Here is a 17243-nt window from a genome sequence, read left to right on the forward strand (position 1 = left end):
TTGCCTTTTCTAGACCCGCCACAGACTGGTAAGCTGTCCAAGCTTGTACCCCGCCTTCCTCCTTCCCCTGACCCTGAATTGAATAAGCAGAAGGAAATGGCTTGATGCATAGATAAAAATAAAGTTTCTTTTAGTCTTTCCCAAGACAAATTGTACTAGATTCAAACATCACTCACACTCTCTTATGAGTGGTGAAGGAATTATTTTGGAACAAAAGCAACAAATACTATAAAACAACACATAAAACTGTATTACTGTCAAATTTAACATTTACAAGTATCAAAAATAGAAGTATTTATTTTCCTGAAAAATGCTCCCCATCAGCATTACATTGATCAGTATTACTGCTGAGGATGTTTATGGTTCGAAAAAACCTTCATATTCAATAAAATCATAGGTTTTGCAGAGGCTGTGCTGTGAGGACCACAACAGCTTTTAATCAGCTCAGAAACACAAGTCTACATGTTGGTTTCAGGTTTAAGGTTTTAATCTTTCAAGCTCAAATCGTCAAGTCCAAGTCCGTCCCGGGAAAACAACCAATTAAAGAAAGAATGGAGATGGGGAGCAGGGGGTGAGGGGAGGGTAACTTACTTGCTATCTTCGAGGTCAAAGACAACATGGTTAATGATGTCATCAGTTTTCAGAAAACGCTGAATATCTTCAAACACTTTCTGTCTGATAAACACACAAGCATAGTCAAGCGTCGAATACTCGAATCACAGTCCTTGAAATATGTTTAAAAAACCTATCCTTTATATTTACAGCAGCAGTAAATATCTGAGTCATTATTAAATACTTATTGCTCAAATACTTATATACCTCCTGCTGTGATCGCTATACTTCCTCTTTAGGCTGTAACATCAGTCAGTCATCTGTTCTTTTCTGCTCACAAAAGTTTTTGGTCAATTTATTCAGTCTGTTAGTGTCACCAGCTGTGATGGTATAATGGATAAAGCTGATCAAATACAAAAGCAATCCAGGAGGTTTAAACATTTCCCCTGCTGCCACCTCTTGCTGTGATTGGACATAGGTGTTTCACATCATTACACCAGGTTTCATTATATTACATGCTAATAGTTTGCTATTGTCCAGTACTAAAACCCTGTCATCGCCTCTGTTGGTTTTCTTACCATATTAGGAATACGGTTGGTGGTAAACATGTGGCCCTCTGGAGTGAACGCTCTCCATTCTTTTCACTATAAAAATGCTTAGAGGTCTAACTTTCTACGTACCTGTTACATGAACTAATACCTCTGTATGTTGGGTTTGCGTGGGGCCATGGGTTGATGTCCTGGTGGTGGAAGATGACCCCAGAAATCAGGAAAGGCCAGGATGCTAAAATCTGGAATGGATTTGGTTTTGGAAGCTACAGCACAATATAGCTTGGGATCATGGTGGGGAATACCGGCTCCGTGCCGCTCCAGTAACCTGTCTATTATTGTATGATGATAAAATTCTTCTGTTCCATCTTCTTCATTATCTTGCTCATCTTCTCTCTGACATGGGGAGGCTTCTCCCCTAGAATTAAAAAGGAATGAGGTCAGACTCCTAAGATGAGAATTCAAAAGCAACAGCAAAGTCAGAAAGATTTAAATTCTTTCAGTGATGCACACGGAGTTAGTCGCCGAACACCAGAAACCAAACAAAACAAAACCAAATAAAAGTTAGGCTGACGGGACTAGGGTGATAGTACTGCTGGAAGAAGAATAACAATGTAGACCATGTCCTCTACTAATTGGAAGGTTGGTCCCTGTCTGCTCCAGTCTACACCCCAAATATCCTCGCGCAAGATACTAACCCCAAGCTGCTCAAGTTGCAATTCCATTCGAGTATGTGAATGTTAAATAGAAAGCACTTCTGTAGACAAAATGAAGGTGTGAATGGATGAATCAGGCAAGTTGGATTTCTGCATCATGTAAATAAATGCCACAGTTCTGGCCTTGAATCTGCCTCATGCCGCTTGTCAGTTTAACAAGCAGTAGATTTAAGTTTTTGACAGTTTGTTTTGCATTGTCAGGATAATTTACATTTCAGTTAAAACAGCTCGACAGAACCTTAGTCCATGCAGTACATGCAGTTAGCATGAAGACTTTGAGCTTACATTGCCCCTCTAACCATGGTCCTGAACCCAGGGCTTGTGCCCAGGATGCTGCTGTGACTGTGGAAATCACACGCTTCTAAATGGGCAGCAGCTGAAGAGTGAGAAAGGGAAAATAATCCATTGAGTTTTTAAATTCCCACAAAAAAAATGAAGGAGCTAATGCAGTGATGTGAAAGAATTTTTGTGAAATTAACTTGTAATTCTTAGAAGAGGTCCCGAGTATTGTTTACTTAGCAGAGCAAATAAAAATCAGTGGAATTAATGAGAATGAAAAGAAATGTGCAATATTTCTTGCAAAAGAAACAAAATAGATTCACGATTGAGTGAAAAAGACAATAATGTGTTATTTTGCAGATATTTGACCAGCAATTAGTTGCTGGCAGAATTGTAAACTTATAATTTATTAGTTTAAGGCATGGTCAGTAATCAACGGTAATCAGGTTACTAACTCAATTCACTAGCTGTGAGGTACTCAAGCAGACATTTTTAGTCTGTTTTAGTTTTAGAATTGGCTCAGTATTTCATAAATGTCAACTTTAAACTTTTAATTAAAGTGAATAATTTAATCATTAAAAACTGATTTTAAAAATCTGTCAACAACTAACAATAATAAAGAATGAATGTAAATAAGCTGCTTTAATATTTCTGATGAGGTTGTTAAAACCTCATTAGAAGGTTTCTTTGCTGTGTTTTTTACTCTTTGACTGTACTTAACTGGTAACTTTGCATGTTTAGGTGCTATAAATTTATATAACTTATCGTATGCTGTCCTTGGCCAGGACACTCTTGTAAAAGAGATTTTAAATCTCAAGAGTTTTTTCCTAGTTAAATAAAGGTTAACATTTTTAGCCGTTATAAAGCTGTGTTTAAAAACATTGTTATAAACATTCAAATATATTAATGATTTTGCTCTTAAAAGTAGATGGTAAAGAGTGCTACTCATTCTGCTTCTGTTTGTGAGAGGGATAAGCATAAGCTGGAAATATGCATCACTTTCTCTATAGGCTGATGTCATTATCCAGAGCTATCTTTTTGTAATTGATCATAATTTTTCAGTTCAATTCAATTTTTTTACGTAGCACAAAAACACAACAGAAATCTCAATGCAACTTTTCGTAAAGTAGAGACCCTACTTTTGGACCAGTGTTGCTGTGTGTTTAAGCTGGCTCTGACCTGGCATGTCTCTACTGGATATTTCCATCTCTGAGTAAGAACCATCAGAGGTAGAGGAATCTCGACTTGCAGTAGTCTTTGTCCTGTCCTTGTTAAGCAGCACTACCTCATCATCTGATGATGATGATGCTGTTGAACTATCCCCTGTCTCTGAACTCAGATCCAGCTCCTGAAAAACACAGATATAGTCACGTCTTACTCTGGCAAAACACCAACTGTACATTGCAAGACCTCACAAAAGATGCTTGATTTTTTCTGAAGAGGCTTTGTGTAAACATGTGGGCAGTTGAGAGCTAACCCAGTCAGTAGCCTATGTACAAACATACCTTGGTCTTTTGAAACATGAGCTATGTTCAGTTATAGAGTCAATGCTGCATCATTTATTTCCAAGGTGAGGTGAGTGTGGAACTAGCAAATACATAATAGAGAGCCTTTTGAAAAAACTGTTACCTGGCTATGTGGCATTACAAAGTTTTGATTATATAGAAAATTATGTGGATGATGTGTGCAAAAGTGAAAAAAATTATGTTGAAATCGTGATTGCCAGCGTAATAAGTATGACATGTTAAACAAGAGTCTACCTATTAGCCTCCTTCTTCCACACCGAGGGTGATGAGATGACATTTCTAGACATCACATTGTTTGCTTCCGGTCCACATAGATCATACTATACATATATACAGGTAAACTGACTCTAAAACCTGAAAATACATGTAGTGGTTAAATATTACAGACAATATTGTTGTCACTCTACAAAATCATTGCGTGGTGACGTCACGGTGACATCAGCTGCCAGTAACAGCATTTATATTGTGTTTTTCTAGTCTAACTGGCCACTCAAAGTCTTTCAGACTACAAGCCACACATAACCACACAGTGCTTTATTTTATATAATTTAAGCACACTATCTACCTCACATCCATGAGCAGTCTTTGGACAGTGGGAGGAACACGAAGTGAGGAAATTCACACAGGCACAAGTGCAGGAAATGCCATATAGAAAGGCCGTGATATCTCAAAGACTTGAATCAGAACTCTTCCTGCTGTGAAGTGACAGTGCTAACCTCAGCGTCACTTTAATATTTTGTCTGATTTTGTTTTTCAATGCAGGTGCATCCCTGCATTGTAACAAGATGATAAAGGTTATCAGTTCATAAGTGATTTTACTGTTGGCTCTTTAGTGTATCATTACAAGATGGAAAAATCTTAATTAGGTGACAACATATTCCATTTCATGCGGTACAGTACAGTCATGACCAATACGAACACGTGTTTTGTTTGTTCTTCACTATATCATAGAAATGTCTGAAATTAACTACAAATTTAAATACAACTTGAAGCTGTCGTGTAGAGGTCAGCCCTGTTGCCTCACAGCAAGAAGATTCTAGGTCTCAATCTGCCAGCTACCTGAAGCATTGCTGTGTGGACTTGGCATATTCTTACTGTGTGATCTCTCCAGTATGCCAGGTTCAAACCACAATCCAAAAGGCATGCATAGAAGGTTCATTGGTGACTTTAAATTGGTCTTAGGCAGGAATGATATTCTGCCTCTGTGTCTTGGCTGTAGGTGTCCACTGATTGGAGTAACTTCGTTTGTGGCTGCTGTGAGCCACACTTGTTTTCCATCTTTCCCCATTTTGTCTTTTAGGTCAACAACTAGAAAAGACTCCAGGGGGATTTCTCTAAATTCATTTTGAGTTCCTGGGGGAGGTGTTACACCCCTCTGCAAGCACTACCTGCCTTTAAAGTGGCACTGCCAATTGACTGGGTTTAATTGCTAATTGTCTGTACTTGACAAAGGGTGGACCTTGTTATGCTCTCCTAACTGATTCCTTTTTGCTGTCATTTTTCAGCTTAAATAAAGTTGTGGCTTCAGTCTCCATTTTATGTTGTGGTTTATGAACCAGGTCATAACACAGCCCTGTAATGGACTGGTGATCTGTAGACAGCTGGCACAGGATCCCTGCATTCCTGAATTGGACAAGTGGTTAAGAAAATATCAAATCTTTTTCATCGATCTGTACCATTTTCTTACTTTCTACTTAATTACTTAGTAACATTTCAGTTTTATGGTTGTGTTTAAAGTTAATCTAGACAAAGGGTTTGGCTTCATACAGAAAAATGTCGGCAGTGTCTTGAGACAAAAAAAAATACAACACACGTATTACTTTTATTGAATTAAACATGAAGCCAACATCTTTTGCCTTTAAAAAAATAAACTTAGCACAAAAGGAAGTTTGTCTTTGGTCAGTTATTTCTTTGTAACAATGTTTCTTGGCAATGAATATTATACTGGTGGAAAGTCTGTTTATTTCACCTTAAATGGTGCTTGAGAAACTTGCTGAATCGTTGTTGCCAATGCCAAACAGTTTATTCTACTTTGTTTAGTGTTCTTTATTGAATCGGATGATTGAAGTCCAAAGAAACAACACATTTGCGGAATTTAACAATTTATTCATCTAACAAACAAATGCACACACACAAACACAAGACAGAGAGCGAGAGAGAGGTGCATACCTGGAAATCATGTGACAGCTCAGGACAAAAGCAGCTGTACTGTGTAAGCAGCTCTTTAGGTCTGTCAGGGTCAGGAGGAAGACGAAGTTTGTTTAGGTCAGTCTCCAAGTCATCATCCTGGACAAAGATGCACACAAATGCATAATGACTCATGAGTCTTCAATATATACTCACAGCAGCATATATCAAATCCACCGTACTGCAGCTACCTACCTGTGGAAGGTAGCTGCAGTACCCAGAAGGTATGCACAGGCCAAAAACCAGATTTCAAACCATAAACTTTCTTGCAGTGAGGTGACAATCCTAAGCACTCCATCTGCATAGACTCACATAGTCTCTGTTGCTGGCCTCATGGTTATCTTCAGCTTCTTCAGCATCGCTCTCATCACTGCTCTCATCTACAACACATATATACACAACAGAAAACCGATAAGTTAGAGTGACTGTTGACTCCAAAGTAAAATTACAATCATAATGGACATTTAATTTATTTAGCACATTTCATTATACTTAAACTTCAATTAGGTTTAAACTTAAACAAATGCAAAGGACAAAAACTATGTTGAAATGTATTGACACTTTGATGAATAAAAATTTGATTAAAATGTTCTGAAGAGACAAGATCCAATCAGAACACATCAAGTTGTGTAAAGAGGTGGAGTGAGCTTCTAATTGATCCAATCAGAAGTAATCTCCATGTGCAGCGAGGTTGGATGTGCACAATTTGATCTGAAACTGATTATGGAACAGAATTCCGAAAACCCTCTTATGTCTCATCATTTCCTAATTACATTTAATTTTATTAAACGTTGGCCTTGAGGTCAAGGTCACCGGGATTCAGTCTTGTTCATTTTCAGTAGATACACCTATGGTATAAATATCAAAGTGCTACGTTGCCTCATTCTCAAGTTATTAAATCTACAAACGTGGGTGTCCACGCTGCCTGCTCACGCAGTGGGGTGACGAAAATACCCCATTAACCCTTAATGGAATAAAAATGGCCAGTCTCAGACTACATAAGATTAACTAAAGATTTAATTAGTCTGTTTGGGGCTCCTGAGGTCTAAACAGTTTTTGGAGGTCTATGAATCCTGGGACTTTACCCGGTGTCTCACTAACATCCGTGAAAGCAGGTGTACCAGGCAGGAGAAAGCTATATGCAGACTGATCTGATGTGACTGGTAGAGGAATTCTAGGAAGACACTTCCTCATCAGCTGCACGGATGGCTCCACCAAACACTCCAGATTTTTGCTTAATAAACATGTCTGCACAGAAACAAACAAGAAAATTGAAACAACATGAAAACTCCAGAAAAATGTGAGCTAACAGATTAGTTTAATGTTAATGAATGAGCTATATTGTACCAACAGAATGCCGAAACCTACCCTCCCAAACTCACATTTGTCTTTCATTCATTTTGTCTTTTGTATATTACAGTTTATCATTTTTATGTGATTTTCTTTTCTCCATTTTCTTTGGATTTTCTGGTTGATATTCTCCTTTATCTCTATTTATTTTATCTCTACAGCCACAATACACACCCCTCGTCCAAAGGCAGCCTGTCACAACGCGCTCCATCCGGAGATGGACCCCAGAAAAGGAGGATGCTCTGAGGGACTGTTATGACACCACAGACTGGGATGTGCTCCTGAGCCCACATGGTGAGGACATAGAGGGGGCGACACACTGTCTTACAGACTATCTCAACTTTTGTGTGGACACAGTTGCCCCTGCTAAGACGGTACGGTGTTATCCTAATAACAAACCGTGGGTAACACAGGAAGTCAAAGCTGTCCTCAACAAGAAGAAGAAGGCTTTCAGGAGCAAAGTGAAGGAGGAGATGAAGGCAGCACAGCGGGAGGTGAAACGCTGCCTGAGGGAAGCAAAGGACACCTACAGGAGGAAGGTGGAGCAGAAGTTGGAGAGGAACAATATGAGGGAGGTCTGGAATGGTGTGAAAACCATCACAGGCCACAACACCAAGAAAAGCACAGCGGGGGGGACTGTGGAGAAGGCAAACGAACTTAACAACTTCTTCAACAGGTTTGACCAGCCCACAACCCCCCCACCCTCACCTTCACTACAGAGTCCTCTCCCCACTCTCCTGCCTCCCTCGCTTCCCCCCCTCCTGACACCATGACACCCCCCTCCTCCAATCCCTCTCTCAGCAGCAAGACATCTCCCCCCCTCCCCTCCTCCCAAACATCTCCCAGTGTCACAGTGGATCAGGTCAGGAGGCAACTGAGGAAGCTTCGCCCCAGAAAGGCAGCAGGCCCAGACAAGGTGTGTCCTAGGATGCTAAAGGCGTGTGCTGCTGAACTTGGGGAGCCGCTACAACGAGTCTTCAACCTCAGTCTGCGACTGGGGAGAGTGCCCGCCCTCTGGAAGACATCCTGCATCGTCCCGGTCACCAAAAAGAACCGGCCCAATGAGCTGAATGACTTCCTTTTTTTTTTTTTTTTTTTTTTTTTTTTTTAAATGACATCAGAAACAGCAGTATGCGACATTACGTGATGGCAGAGCTTCAGTTCATCCTTTGTCATTTTTTTTTTTTTTTTTTTTTTTTTTTTTTTTAATAAATAGGACAGGGGGAATGAATGAGAGAGAGAGGGGGAGAGAAAGAAAGAAAACCAAAGAGGAGAAGAGACGGTGAGAAGGGGGGGGAAGAGAGAGAAAAAAAAAAAGAACTCCTGGGTCACCTGTATGGAGAAAAAAAACAAACAAACAAACAAACAAAAAAAACAAACAGAGGAGACAGCAAACAACAAAGAGCAACATAATAATAGAGAAAACAAAGCACCATCACAATAAACTAGCTAGTCATAGATATCAATATTTACTAAATAATAAATGATATTGTGCAGCACGCAAGATAGACAGCGCACAGTGTGCTTTGAGGCAGCAGCCAAGAAAGCTTTAGTCCGTGTCTGTGAATACCCATGTGTGCATACCTGTGTGGATCAGCATGCTTGCATTCCAAAGGTTTCTCCATGTAATGATCTGCTAGGGAGTGTGGGGGGGCCACAGCCCCGTCCTCCAGGGTGTGAAGCGGGTATGGAGGAGATCAAAACTCCAGACATCCAGAGGCCCCCAGAACACAAGAGACCATGGAAGACCAACAGAGGGGCAGCTGCGCCACTGTCCCAGTAAGAGCTGAGGAGAGTCCCAGATGAGGGCTCGCCCAGCAGCCGCGGAGCAGAAGTCAGGGGGAGTTGCAGTGACGCGCCCGTGAGCTCCGCCGGCCCCCAGCTGCGCCTGAGTGACCGAGCCCTAGGCCGAGAGGCCGGGGGCACCCCACCTCCAAAGGGGCCCGAGCGAGCCCCAGGCCCCAGGCCCCGACAAGCGGCCACCAAGGAGTGAGCCGGTGTGTACCCGGACGCCCACCCCCAGACACAAAGAACCACCAACACACCGACACCTGAGGGAGTCCGCCACCGGCAGGGGAAGTGGTGGTGGGTGGAGATAGGCCTCCAAACCTTGGAGGGCCTGAGGTGTCCCCAGAGAGGTGGCGTCTGATACCCAACCTGACATATAGACACAGACATACAGGCACACACAGACACAAACATCCATTCCCACCCTCATGCTCTCATATGCACTCACTCCACACTCAACCAACGTGGAGACAGACATAAAGAGACGCTGTACACACAATCACACTCCCCAAGCGTACTCTACAAACCGGGTCTAGGTACCCTTGCCCCTGGAGGGGGGAATTGCACCCAGACCCAGGTGGTGTTACCCTTTTCCCTGCGGTGGGGAGAGGCAGACCACCCCGACTCCGCAGCAGCAGGGAGGCCCCACACCCCAGACCGCAGTCGGACGGCCAACTCCTCCTACTAGCCCTCCCGCTCCAGCAGGCCGCAGAGAATAGGGGTGGGAGAAGACTCCAAACCTCCCTCCACCCGCTCATTGTAGTGTTGATGCATATGTGTTCTAAGGTGCAATTAAAACCCAGGAGGGCATGGAGCTACCTGCCAATGCTGAATGACTTCCGACCGGTGGCACTGACGTCACATCTTATGAAGACCCTAGAGCGGCTCTTCCTCAACCTCCTCCGACCACAGGTACAACATGCCCAGGACCCACTACAGTTTGCATACAAGGCGGGTGTCGGAGTGGAGGATGCCATCCTGTACCTCCTACACAGAGCCCACTCACACCTGGATGGGGGAAAAGGCACGGTCAGGATCCTGTTTCTTGACTTTTCCAGTGCCTTTAATACCATCTGGCCCTCTATGCTTCAGGAAAAACTGAACAGGATGGAGGTGGACCCCTGCCTGGTGGCTTGGATCTCCGACTACCTCACCGACAGACCACAGTACGTCAGGCTGAAGGACATCACGTCTGACACTGTGGTCAGCAGCACAGGAGCACCACAGGGAACTGTGCTGTCCCCTCTTCTCTTCACCCTGTACACCTCTGACTTCTGCTACAACTCTGAATTATGCCACATTCAGAAGTTTGCAGATGACACGGCCATCATGGGGTGTATCTGGGAAGATCAGGAAGAGGAGTACAGAAGTCTGGTGAGGAACTTTGTCGCATGGAGTCACACAAACCACCTGCAACTCAACACCTCAAAGACTAAGGAACTGGTTGTGGACTTCGGGAGGTCCAGAGAAGGTCCACTGCCGGTTCAGATAGAGGGGGAGGAGGTGGAGGTGGTCAACAAGTACAAGTACCTCGGGCCGTGGGTGGACAATAAACTGGACTGGTCATGCAACACAGAGCACCTGTATAAAAAAGCCCAAAGCCGACTGTACTTCCTCAGGAGGCTGAGGTCTTTTAACATCTGCAGGAAGCTCCTGAGGATGTTTTACCAGTCGGTGGTTGCTGGAGTACTTTTCTATGCTGTGGTGTGCTGGGGGAGCAGCACAGCAAAGAAGGACTCATCCAGGCTGGAGAAACTGATCAGGAGGGCTAGCTCTGTGGTCGGCATGAAGCTGGACACTCTGGTGACAGTGGCAGAGAAAAGGACATTAAAGAAACTGCTGGACATTATGAACAATGCTGGGCATCCTCTGCACACGGCCATTAACAACCAGAAGAGTCTGTTCAGTGACAGGTTGCTTCTCCCCAAGACAAGAACTAACAGACTTAAAAACTCCTTTGTCCCACACGCCATCAGACTGTTTAACTCCTCTCTGGAGGGGAGAGGGAGGGGAAACAGGAGGACAAAGGAGGGGGCAACAACTAAGCTGTAGTGCCTCTTCACCTCACTGTACAATACCTTGTGCAATACTTTTTGTAAATAGTCAACAGTGCAATAGACTCAATACTTGAAATGTGCAATTCACTTGTATTTTTATTTATTTTTTATTCCTATTTATTCTATTTATCCCCTTCGTATATTTTATTTATATTTGTCTCTGTATTTGTGTGTGTGTGTGTGTGTGTGTGTGTGTGTGTGTGTGTGTGTGTGTGTGTGTGTGTGTGTGTGTGTGTGTGTATATATATATATATATATATATAACAATTCTGTAACTGTAACTTCGGTCGTTGCTGTGCTTTTTTTGGAAGTCGAATTTCCCAGAGGAACCCACCCGAGGGATTAATAAAGTTCTATCTTATCTTATCTTATCTTATCTTATTAAAATGAAAGTACTATAAAATTTAAGCATATTCATTTCCTAGTAAATGAGCAAGCTTGCAAATTCCTCAGGGCATTAGTGAATCATTGCTGCCATTGTATAGCAAAAGAGCTTAAATAAATGTCATGGTAGATAGTACAAAAATAAATAAATACAAAGTGGCAAATCAAATAATAACTGCAGAGAACATAAGACAAGTAGCAGTAAAATGCAACCTGGTTTTTAAAAGGACAGTATTAATGCAGCAGGAAATTGTTAATCTGTTGATTTAGCACACTGAGTGGTAAAAAAAACATTTTAATTGTAGTCATTGACTTGGCTGAATGCACGTTCAGCCCTGCTGTTCTGATATATAAAATAAATATAAAATTACTGGCAGTGGCCAGGGGTACCCCTCAGATGCAAGATTTTCAGAAAATCTTTTTTCGGAAAGGTGACCTCTGACCCCTGACCTTGATGTCTAGGACACAGAGATTCAAACTAGTCCGTGATTTTTAGTAGCTACACCTATGGTATCAATATGAAACTAAATTTAAAAAGAAATCCATTAATTTGCTCTTGCATTCACAAACTTGGGTGTCCACATTATCCACCTGCCTGCCTACCTAGCAGGGTGTCAACAATACCCTTTTACAGCCAAGGGTTAAAAAACTTAGTCAACATACAAATTAAATATGAGGATCACATATTGATCCAATCAAAGTGTTGTGTTTATTGCCAATAAAGTTGTATCTCCTGATGCTAAACATCATCGATATTCACTTTGGCACCATGGACACACCCTTCAACAAAAACTTAAAAATCTTTGCAATTTAGCATGATAAATGCATTTAGATTAGGCTGATCAAATACAGCCGAGTCGAGTCGATTTAAGTAGGTACTAATGGAAAAAGGACTATACTGGCACACAGGCATTTGGTTTCTACCTCATGAAGTCAGATTAACTTCACCTAGAAACAATTTGAACTCACCTGTGCAGTTTGATATAGGAGTCTGATACCTCCCTGGGATAGAAAAGCCTGCCTGCCTGCAGTGCTGTCAGTGGCCTTAAGGAGGCAGCACAGGAGCGCATGACGGATTGCTATGGCAACATGTTGGTTATCTTTGCTATGCCAGTCCTCATAAAGCCACAAGAAGCCAGAGATGTATCCTTTAGATACCGCAGAACAAACATTTGCCTCTGTGAAGGAGAAACAGACAAAAAAAAAGCAGGAAAGGACATAAGTACATTAACATTTTGGGTCATTTTTTCTTAATATATACTATATTACTTCAGTAATAACTGACTGGAAGCAGTGCAGAAATGCATCTATGTATTCCAGATAAACTAGAAAAGTGAGAATGCCCTTTGAATAGTCTGAACTATTTCTAATCTCATTAGTGTGTAACTTTGTTCACTTTTAGCAATCAAAACAAACCAACAAACAAGAAAATCCACTTTTCACGTAGTGCTGTGTTTTTTGCAGTTCTTACATTGTTTAACAAGACGACTGCATTCCTCAGAAGTAGACATGTAGACCCAAATGATTCAATATTAAGTAAAATATTTCATCTTACAATTTTAACTATTTCAAATATATATATATTAAATGCTGCTGGTGTGAATGCTTCTATACTCTGTTAAATGCTGAAGCACTGAAATACTGTAAACATTAGCCTAAATATTTTGTCTGAACAATTTAGACTTGGAGGAAAACTGTTTGGATTCCGACTGACGAAACCTTCCTTTCACCCTGTGACAGCTGGAATAAGCTACAGCACCCCTGAAGTGGATAAGCGGATAAAATTGGGTGGAAACATGGACATTTTTCTTTATGTAAAATAAATCACACAAAAAAACTGCAAGCCATCAGGGTCTCTGGCAGGGCAGTGACTGTCTAAAAGGTCACTGCTCAAGTTCAGTTAGTTACAGCGACTTACACAGATGCAAACAATGACACTTGCTGAACTGAGGTATTGGCTGATTTCAGTCTCCACACTGTGGGTCCCAATCTGAACCCCAAATCTGACTACTGAACCTGCTTGAAAATCAGGAAAATAAACTTACACAAACTTTAAGCCTTTTAAAAAATATTTATCTGTCAGTGTCATCACAAACCGCACACTTGCATATTTTTGGGTCAGTCATCTAGTAAGTGCATCATTCTCCAGGTTACAAGAAAATCCAGAATATTTAAGATGCCATTCAGAATGTCACTCGGTCCTTCTCTGCATCTTTCTGAAGTGCACATCTTGACAAACCAAATCCACACACACAGCAGATAAATAAGCATTGCTCCAAATGATATAAAATTAATCCATAAATTTCGTAAATTCAAATGTGTAATAATGAGAAATGACACAGGGAAAAGGTATTGAACACATGATGAAACAAAGGTGCAAAAAGGCATGAAAAGCCATGACACCAGCTGAAATCTATCAGTAATTAAAAAGCAATCCTGCCACCTATTACCAAGGTGTCACACAACAGGGAATTGTGAATTTTGTGGACAAGAGGAAAGGTTTGAACATGTTAGAATGTGGGAAATATAGACAGGAAAGGGAAATACATAAATCTGAATTACAGAAAAATAGAGTTCAATTAAGGATAAAAGAAATATTACAAAGGAATACAAGTAGAGGAATACTCTTAAGGTCTTTAAAACCTTATTGATTGCATTGGTTACAGAACAATTTCTGAACTACTGAAGGTTCCAGTGAGAAACTGTTGGGGCCAAAATCCAGAAGTGGAAAGATCATTTCAACATAAACCGGCCACAGCCAGGTGTTCACCACAGGATGTCAGACAGAGGAGTGAAAAGACTTTTCAGAAAACTTGTCCAAGAGCTACAGCAAGACCTGGATGCAGCAGGTACAATTGTTTCAGAGGAAAAAAAATAAGTAATGCACTCAACCACCATGACCTGTATATACACTCACCATGCAAGACTCCACAGCTGAAGAAAAAGGATGCTGCGAACAACCGAATAACATTTAGACAAGCCTGTGAAATACTGGAAGAATATAGTCTGGTCAGATGAGACCAAAATTGAACTGTTTGGATGCCATAAAATGCGCCATGTTTGTAGCTCAAAGGTCAAAAGGCACTGCACATCACCCCAAAAACACCATACCAACAGTGACGTTTGGAGGTGGGAAAATCATGGGGTCATTTTTCAACATACAGCACTGGTTTACTTCGTACAATTGAATGAAGGATGAAAGGAAAAATGTAGGGAGACATTCTTGATTAGAAATCTGCTGCCATCTTCCAGGATGATTAAAATGAAACGAGTGTGGACGTTCCAGCAAGATAATGATCCCAAACACACAAGGAAACTCTCCATTGGTCTCAGGGAAAGGGGAAAGAAAGCTGCTAGAATGGCCCAGCCAATCATCTGACCTGAATCCAGTTGAAAATCTATGCAAAGGATTAAAGCTAAGAATTGGAGTTCATAGAAGGAGCCCACAGAACTTTCAGGATTGGAAGACTCGTTGTTTTGTGTGGAAAAATGTGCCAAAATCACACATGAGAAATGCTTGTTACGAGTTTATCTACACAAGAGATGTCTTGGAATTTTTGCACGAAATATTAAATAGATTTTAAATACTTTTTCTGTGTCATTTCTTTTGTGTGCTTCATTGTGTTTACACTACAGTGGATTTGAAAAAAAGATCAACATGCGATTGAACTGCACACTTCCAGTTTTAATTCTGTGATTTTTAACAGATAGTCCATTAACTGCAAACATTTTGATTAAATATCTGGAATCGTTTACTGTTGAACTTGGAATTAGCAGGCTGGAATTTTCAATGTGAGTCTAACAAGACAAGACAAGAAATTGAAATAGAGTGAATTGCCAACAGACTAAACAGCTCACCAACATAATCCCTGAAAGACAACCAAGGTGAAAGCAACCTTCAGCTGCTCCTTTGCTTCTTAGGCAAATGTGAGTTTTTGGCCTAAAATGGCCTGAAAAATAAAGTAGATCATTACAAATCTTTCATTGATTAAGAGAACACCTTTCACATCATGTTGGAAAACCAAGAACAGTTTTCAGGAGACAGGTACAGTATATCACTGAAAAAGTCTTCAATCAAAAATGCCATCATGAATACAAATGAAGGGCATTTACGACAAGGAAAGAAAAGAGAATATTCTCCAATTGCCAATTTAGTCACTTGAACCGAACAGAGCATACGTTTCAGTTACTGAATATAAAACTGAAGACAGAGGCCCACGAGCAAAGCATCTCAAGAGAGATTTGGTTTCCATGGGTTCTAGACATTAGGTGGCCATTGACTGTAAAACAATACATATATTTAATAACATTTAAGTTTGTCAAATTGCTTTTGCGTCACATTACTGTTGCTGCTAAACCACTTATAAAATATAACGTAATTAAAGTCTAAATTGTGGCCATTTACTTTTTTTGTTTCCTTTTTTTTGTCCCTTTATCGATCCCGCAGATCGATAAAGGCTAGACTAGGAACTGAAAGCTGCAGAAACTAAAAACCTCACTAGGGCTGAGAAACACTGGGGAAGGAAAACAGATGCCTTGACAAAGAAACACTGACATAATATATGATATGCATAGGAGGGTAATTTGGGAAGTGGAAACACGCGGGGAAAATACACTCAGCTAAACTGAATCTAAAGAATGAGACAAGGGAAGCCAATCTGAGCATAATGCACATGAGACGACAGACTATCAAAATAAAACACAAAGTAACAGAACACAGGAACACGGACTTGATATGGTAATGTCTGTCCATAATACTACTGTTAACTAGTATTATAGAAATCATTATTGAAATGTACTTTTCATTAGGTTGAGCTGGTTCAGCTGACATTGACCCCATATACAGGGCATTTGCCCATAAAAAACTCACTGGGTTGTGTGTAAAGGTTCTCAGTCATCCAGGTCATTGTAGTCTAAGGAGCTTGGAAAGAAAAGCGTCTGGATTTCTTTAAGTTTTCTTGAAGACATTTCACCTCTCATCCAAGAAGCTTCTTCAGTTCTAAGTGCAATTGGTGGAAAGTCCCAGATTTTAAGCCCTATGGAAGTGTCCACAAGAGGGTCATGGACTCCCTATTCACCCTCTACCTAATCGCACAAGCCAATGTGTGAAAACAGGTGTGGGTCACAGTCAGCCAAGGTTTTAGGTGGACCCATTGTGAAACCTTGCCCAATCCTATCATGTAATTTACTGAGGTCAAATGGCCCAGGATGTGAGTGGATGTTAGTTCATGCAAAGATTTTGTAAAACCCTTTCAATTAAAGCTGAAAGTCTGCACTTCAATCATGTTGATTTACATCTACTGTGGTGGTTTACAAAGACAAAACTTCAAAACATGTTTTTCTGTCCCAAACATTATCAAGGGCACTGTATATATCACTCCACTGGTTCATTTCTCTGATTAGGCGAAGGGTCTTTGATTGTGTAGAGCCATTATCGTCTTTAGAAAAGCAAGTGCACACTTACTTTATTAACTCTAGTTAACTCTAGTTTTAGGAGAATAATACTTGTTTCCAGTCTGAATTTCAGCAATCAGTGGGACTCACCAGCTGCAAAGCCTCCTACCCTTTTATCAGCCCCTGATGCATTGTCTCAGGGAGGTATTTAGCAAAGATCACCCTTCAGTGCTGTTATGACAATGCCATAGACCTGCAATCTGCTACTATTCTTCTGTCTAGTTTTCATCTTGACTCATTAGATAGAGAAATAAATCAATGACCTGGTTACAGGTATTGTCTGTCTTGGTTTCTGTTTTTATTCACAGATAATAAAACCTTACCTTCTGCAAAGCTTTAAGAGGGCCACATAACATTACCATCAAGAACAGATATGGCTCTACTCTGCTTTCCCACTGAACG

The 17243-nt window shown here is 41.0% G+C and overlaps 1 protein-coding gene across 1 annotated transcript in view; it reads right to left on the bottom strand.

The window, feature by feature from the left end:
- agbl1 (AGBL carboxypeptidase 1) overlaps positions 1–17243 on the bottom strand; it is a 104454-nt gene that overhangs the window by 23139 nt on the left and 64072 nt on the right. Inside the window, exons 8-15 of the mRNA XM_085462731.1 lie at positions 12357–12565; positions 6894–7056; positions 6121–6188; positions 5791–5907; positions 3275–3443; positions 2102–2192; positions 1252–1518; positions 592–675 (exon numbers count right to left, since the gene is read on the bottom strand). Coding sequence (XP_085318857.1) covers positions 592–675; positions 1252–1518; positions 2102–2192; positions 3275–3443; positions 5791–5907; positions 6121–6188; positions 6894–7056; positions 12357–12565 — 1168 coding nt within the window. The remainder of the gene's footprint in view (positions 1–591; positions 676–1251; positions 1519–2101; positions 2193–3274; positions 3444–5790; positions 5908–6120; positions 6189–6893; positions 7057–12356; positions 12566–17243) is intronic.

The sequence above is a fragment of the Copadichromis virginalis genome, linkage group LG7, assembly GCF_057382275.1.
Source record: "Copadichromis virginalis isolate Kocher_CV1m ecotype Utaka linkage group LG7, C_Virginalis_male_GT1.1, whole genome shotgun sequence".
NCBI classification, from domain to species: Eukaryota; Metazoa; Chordata; class Actinopteri; order Cichliformes; family Cichlidae; genus Copadichromis; species Copadichromis virginalis.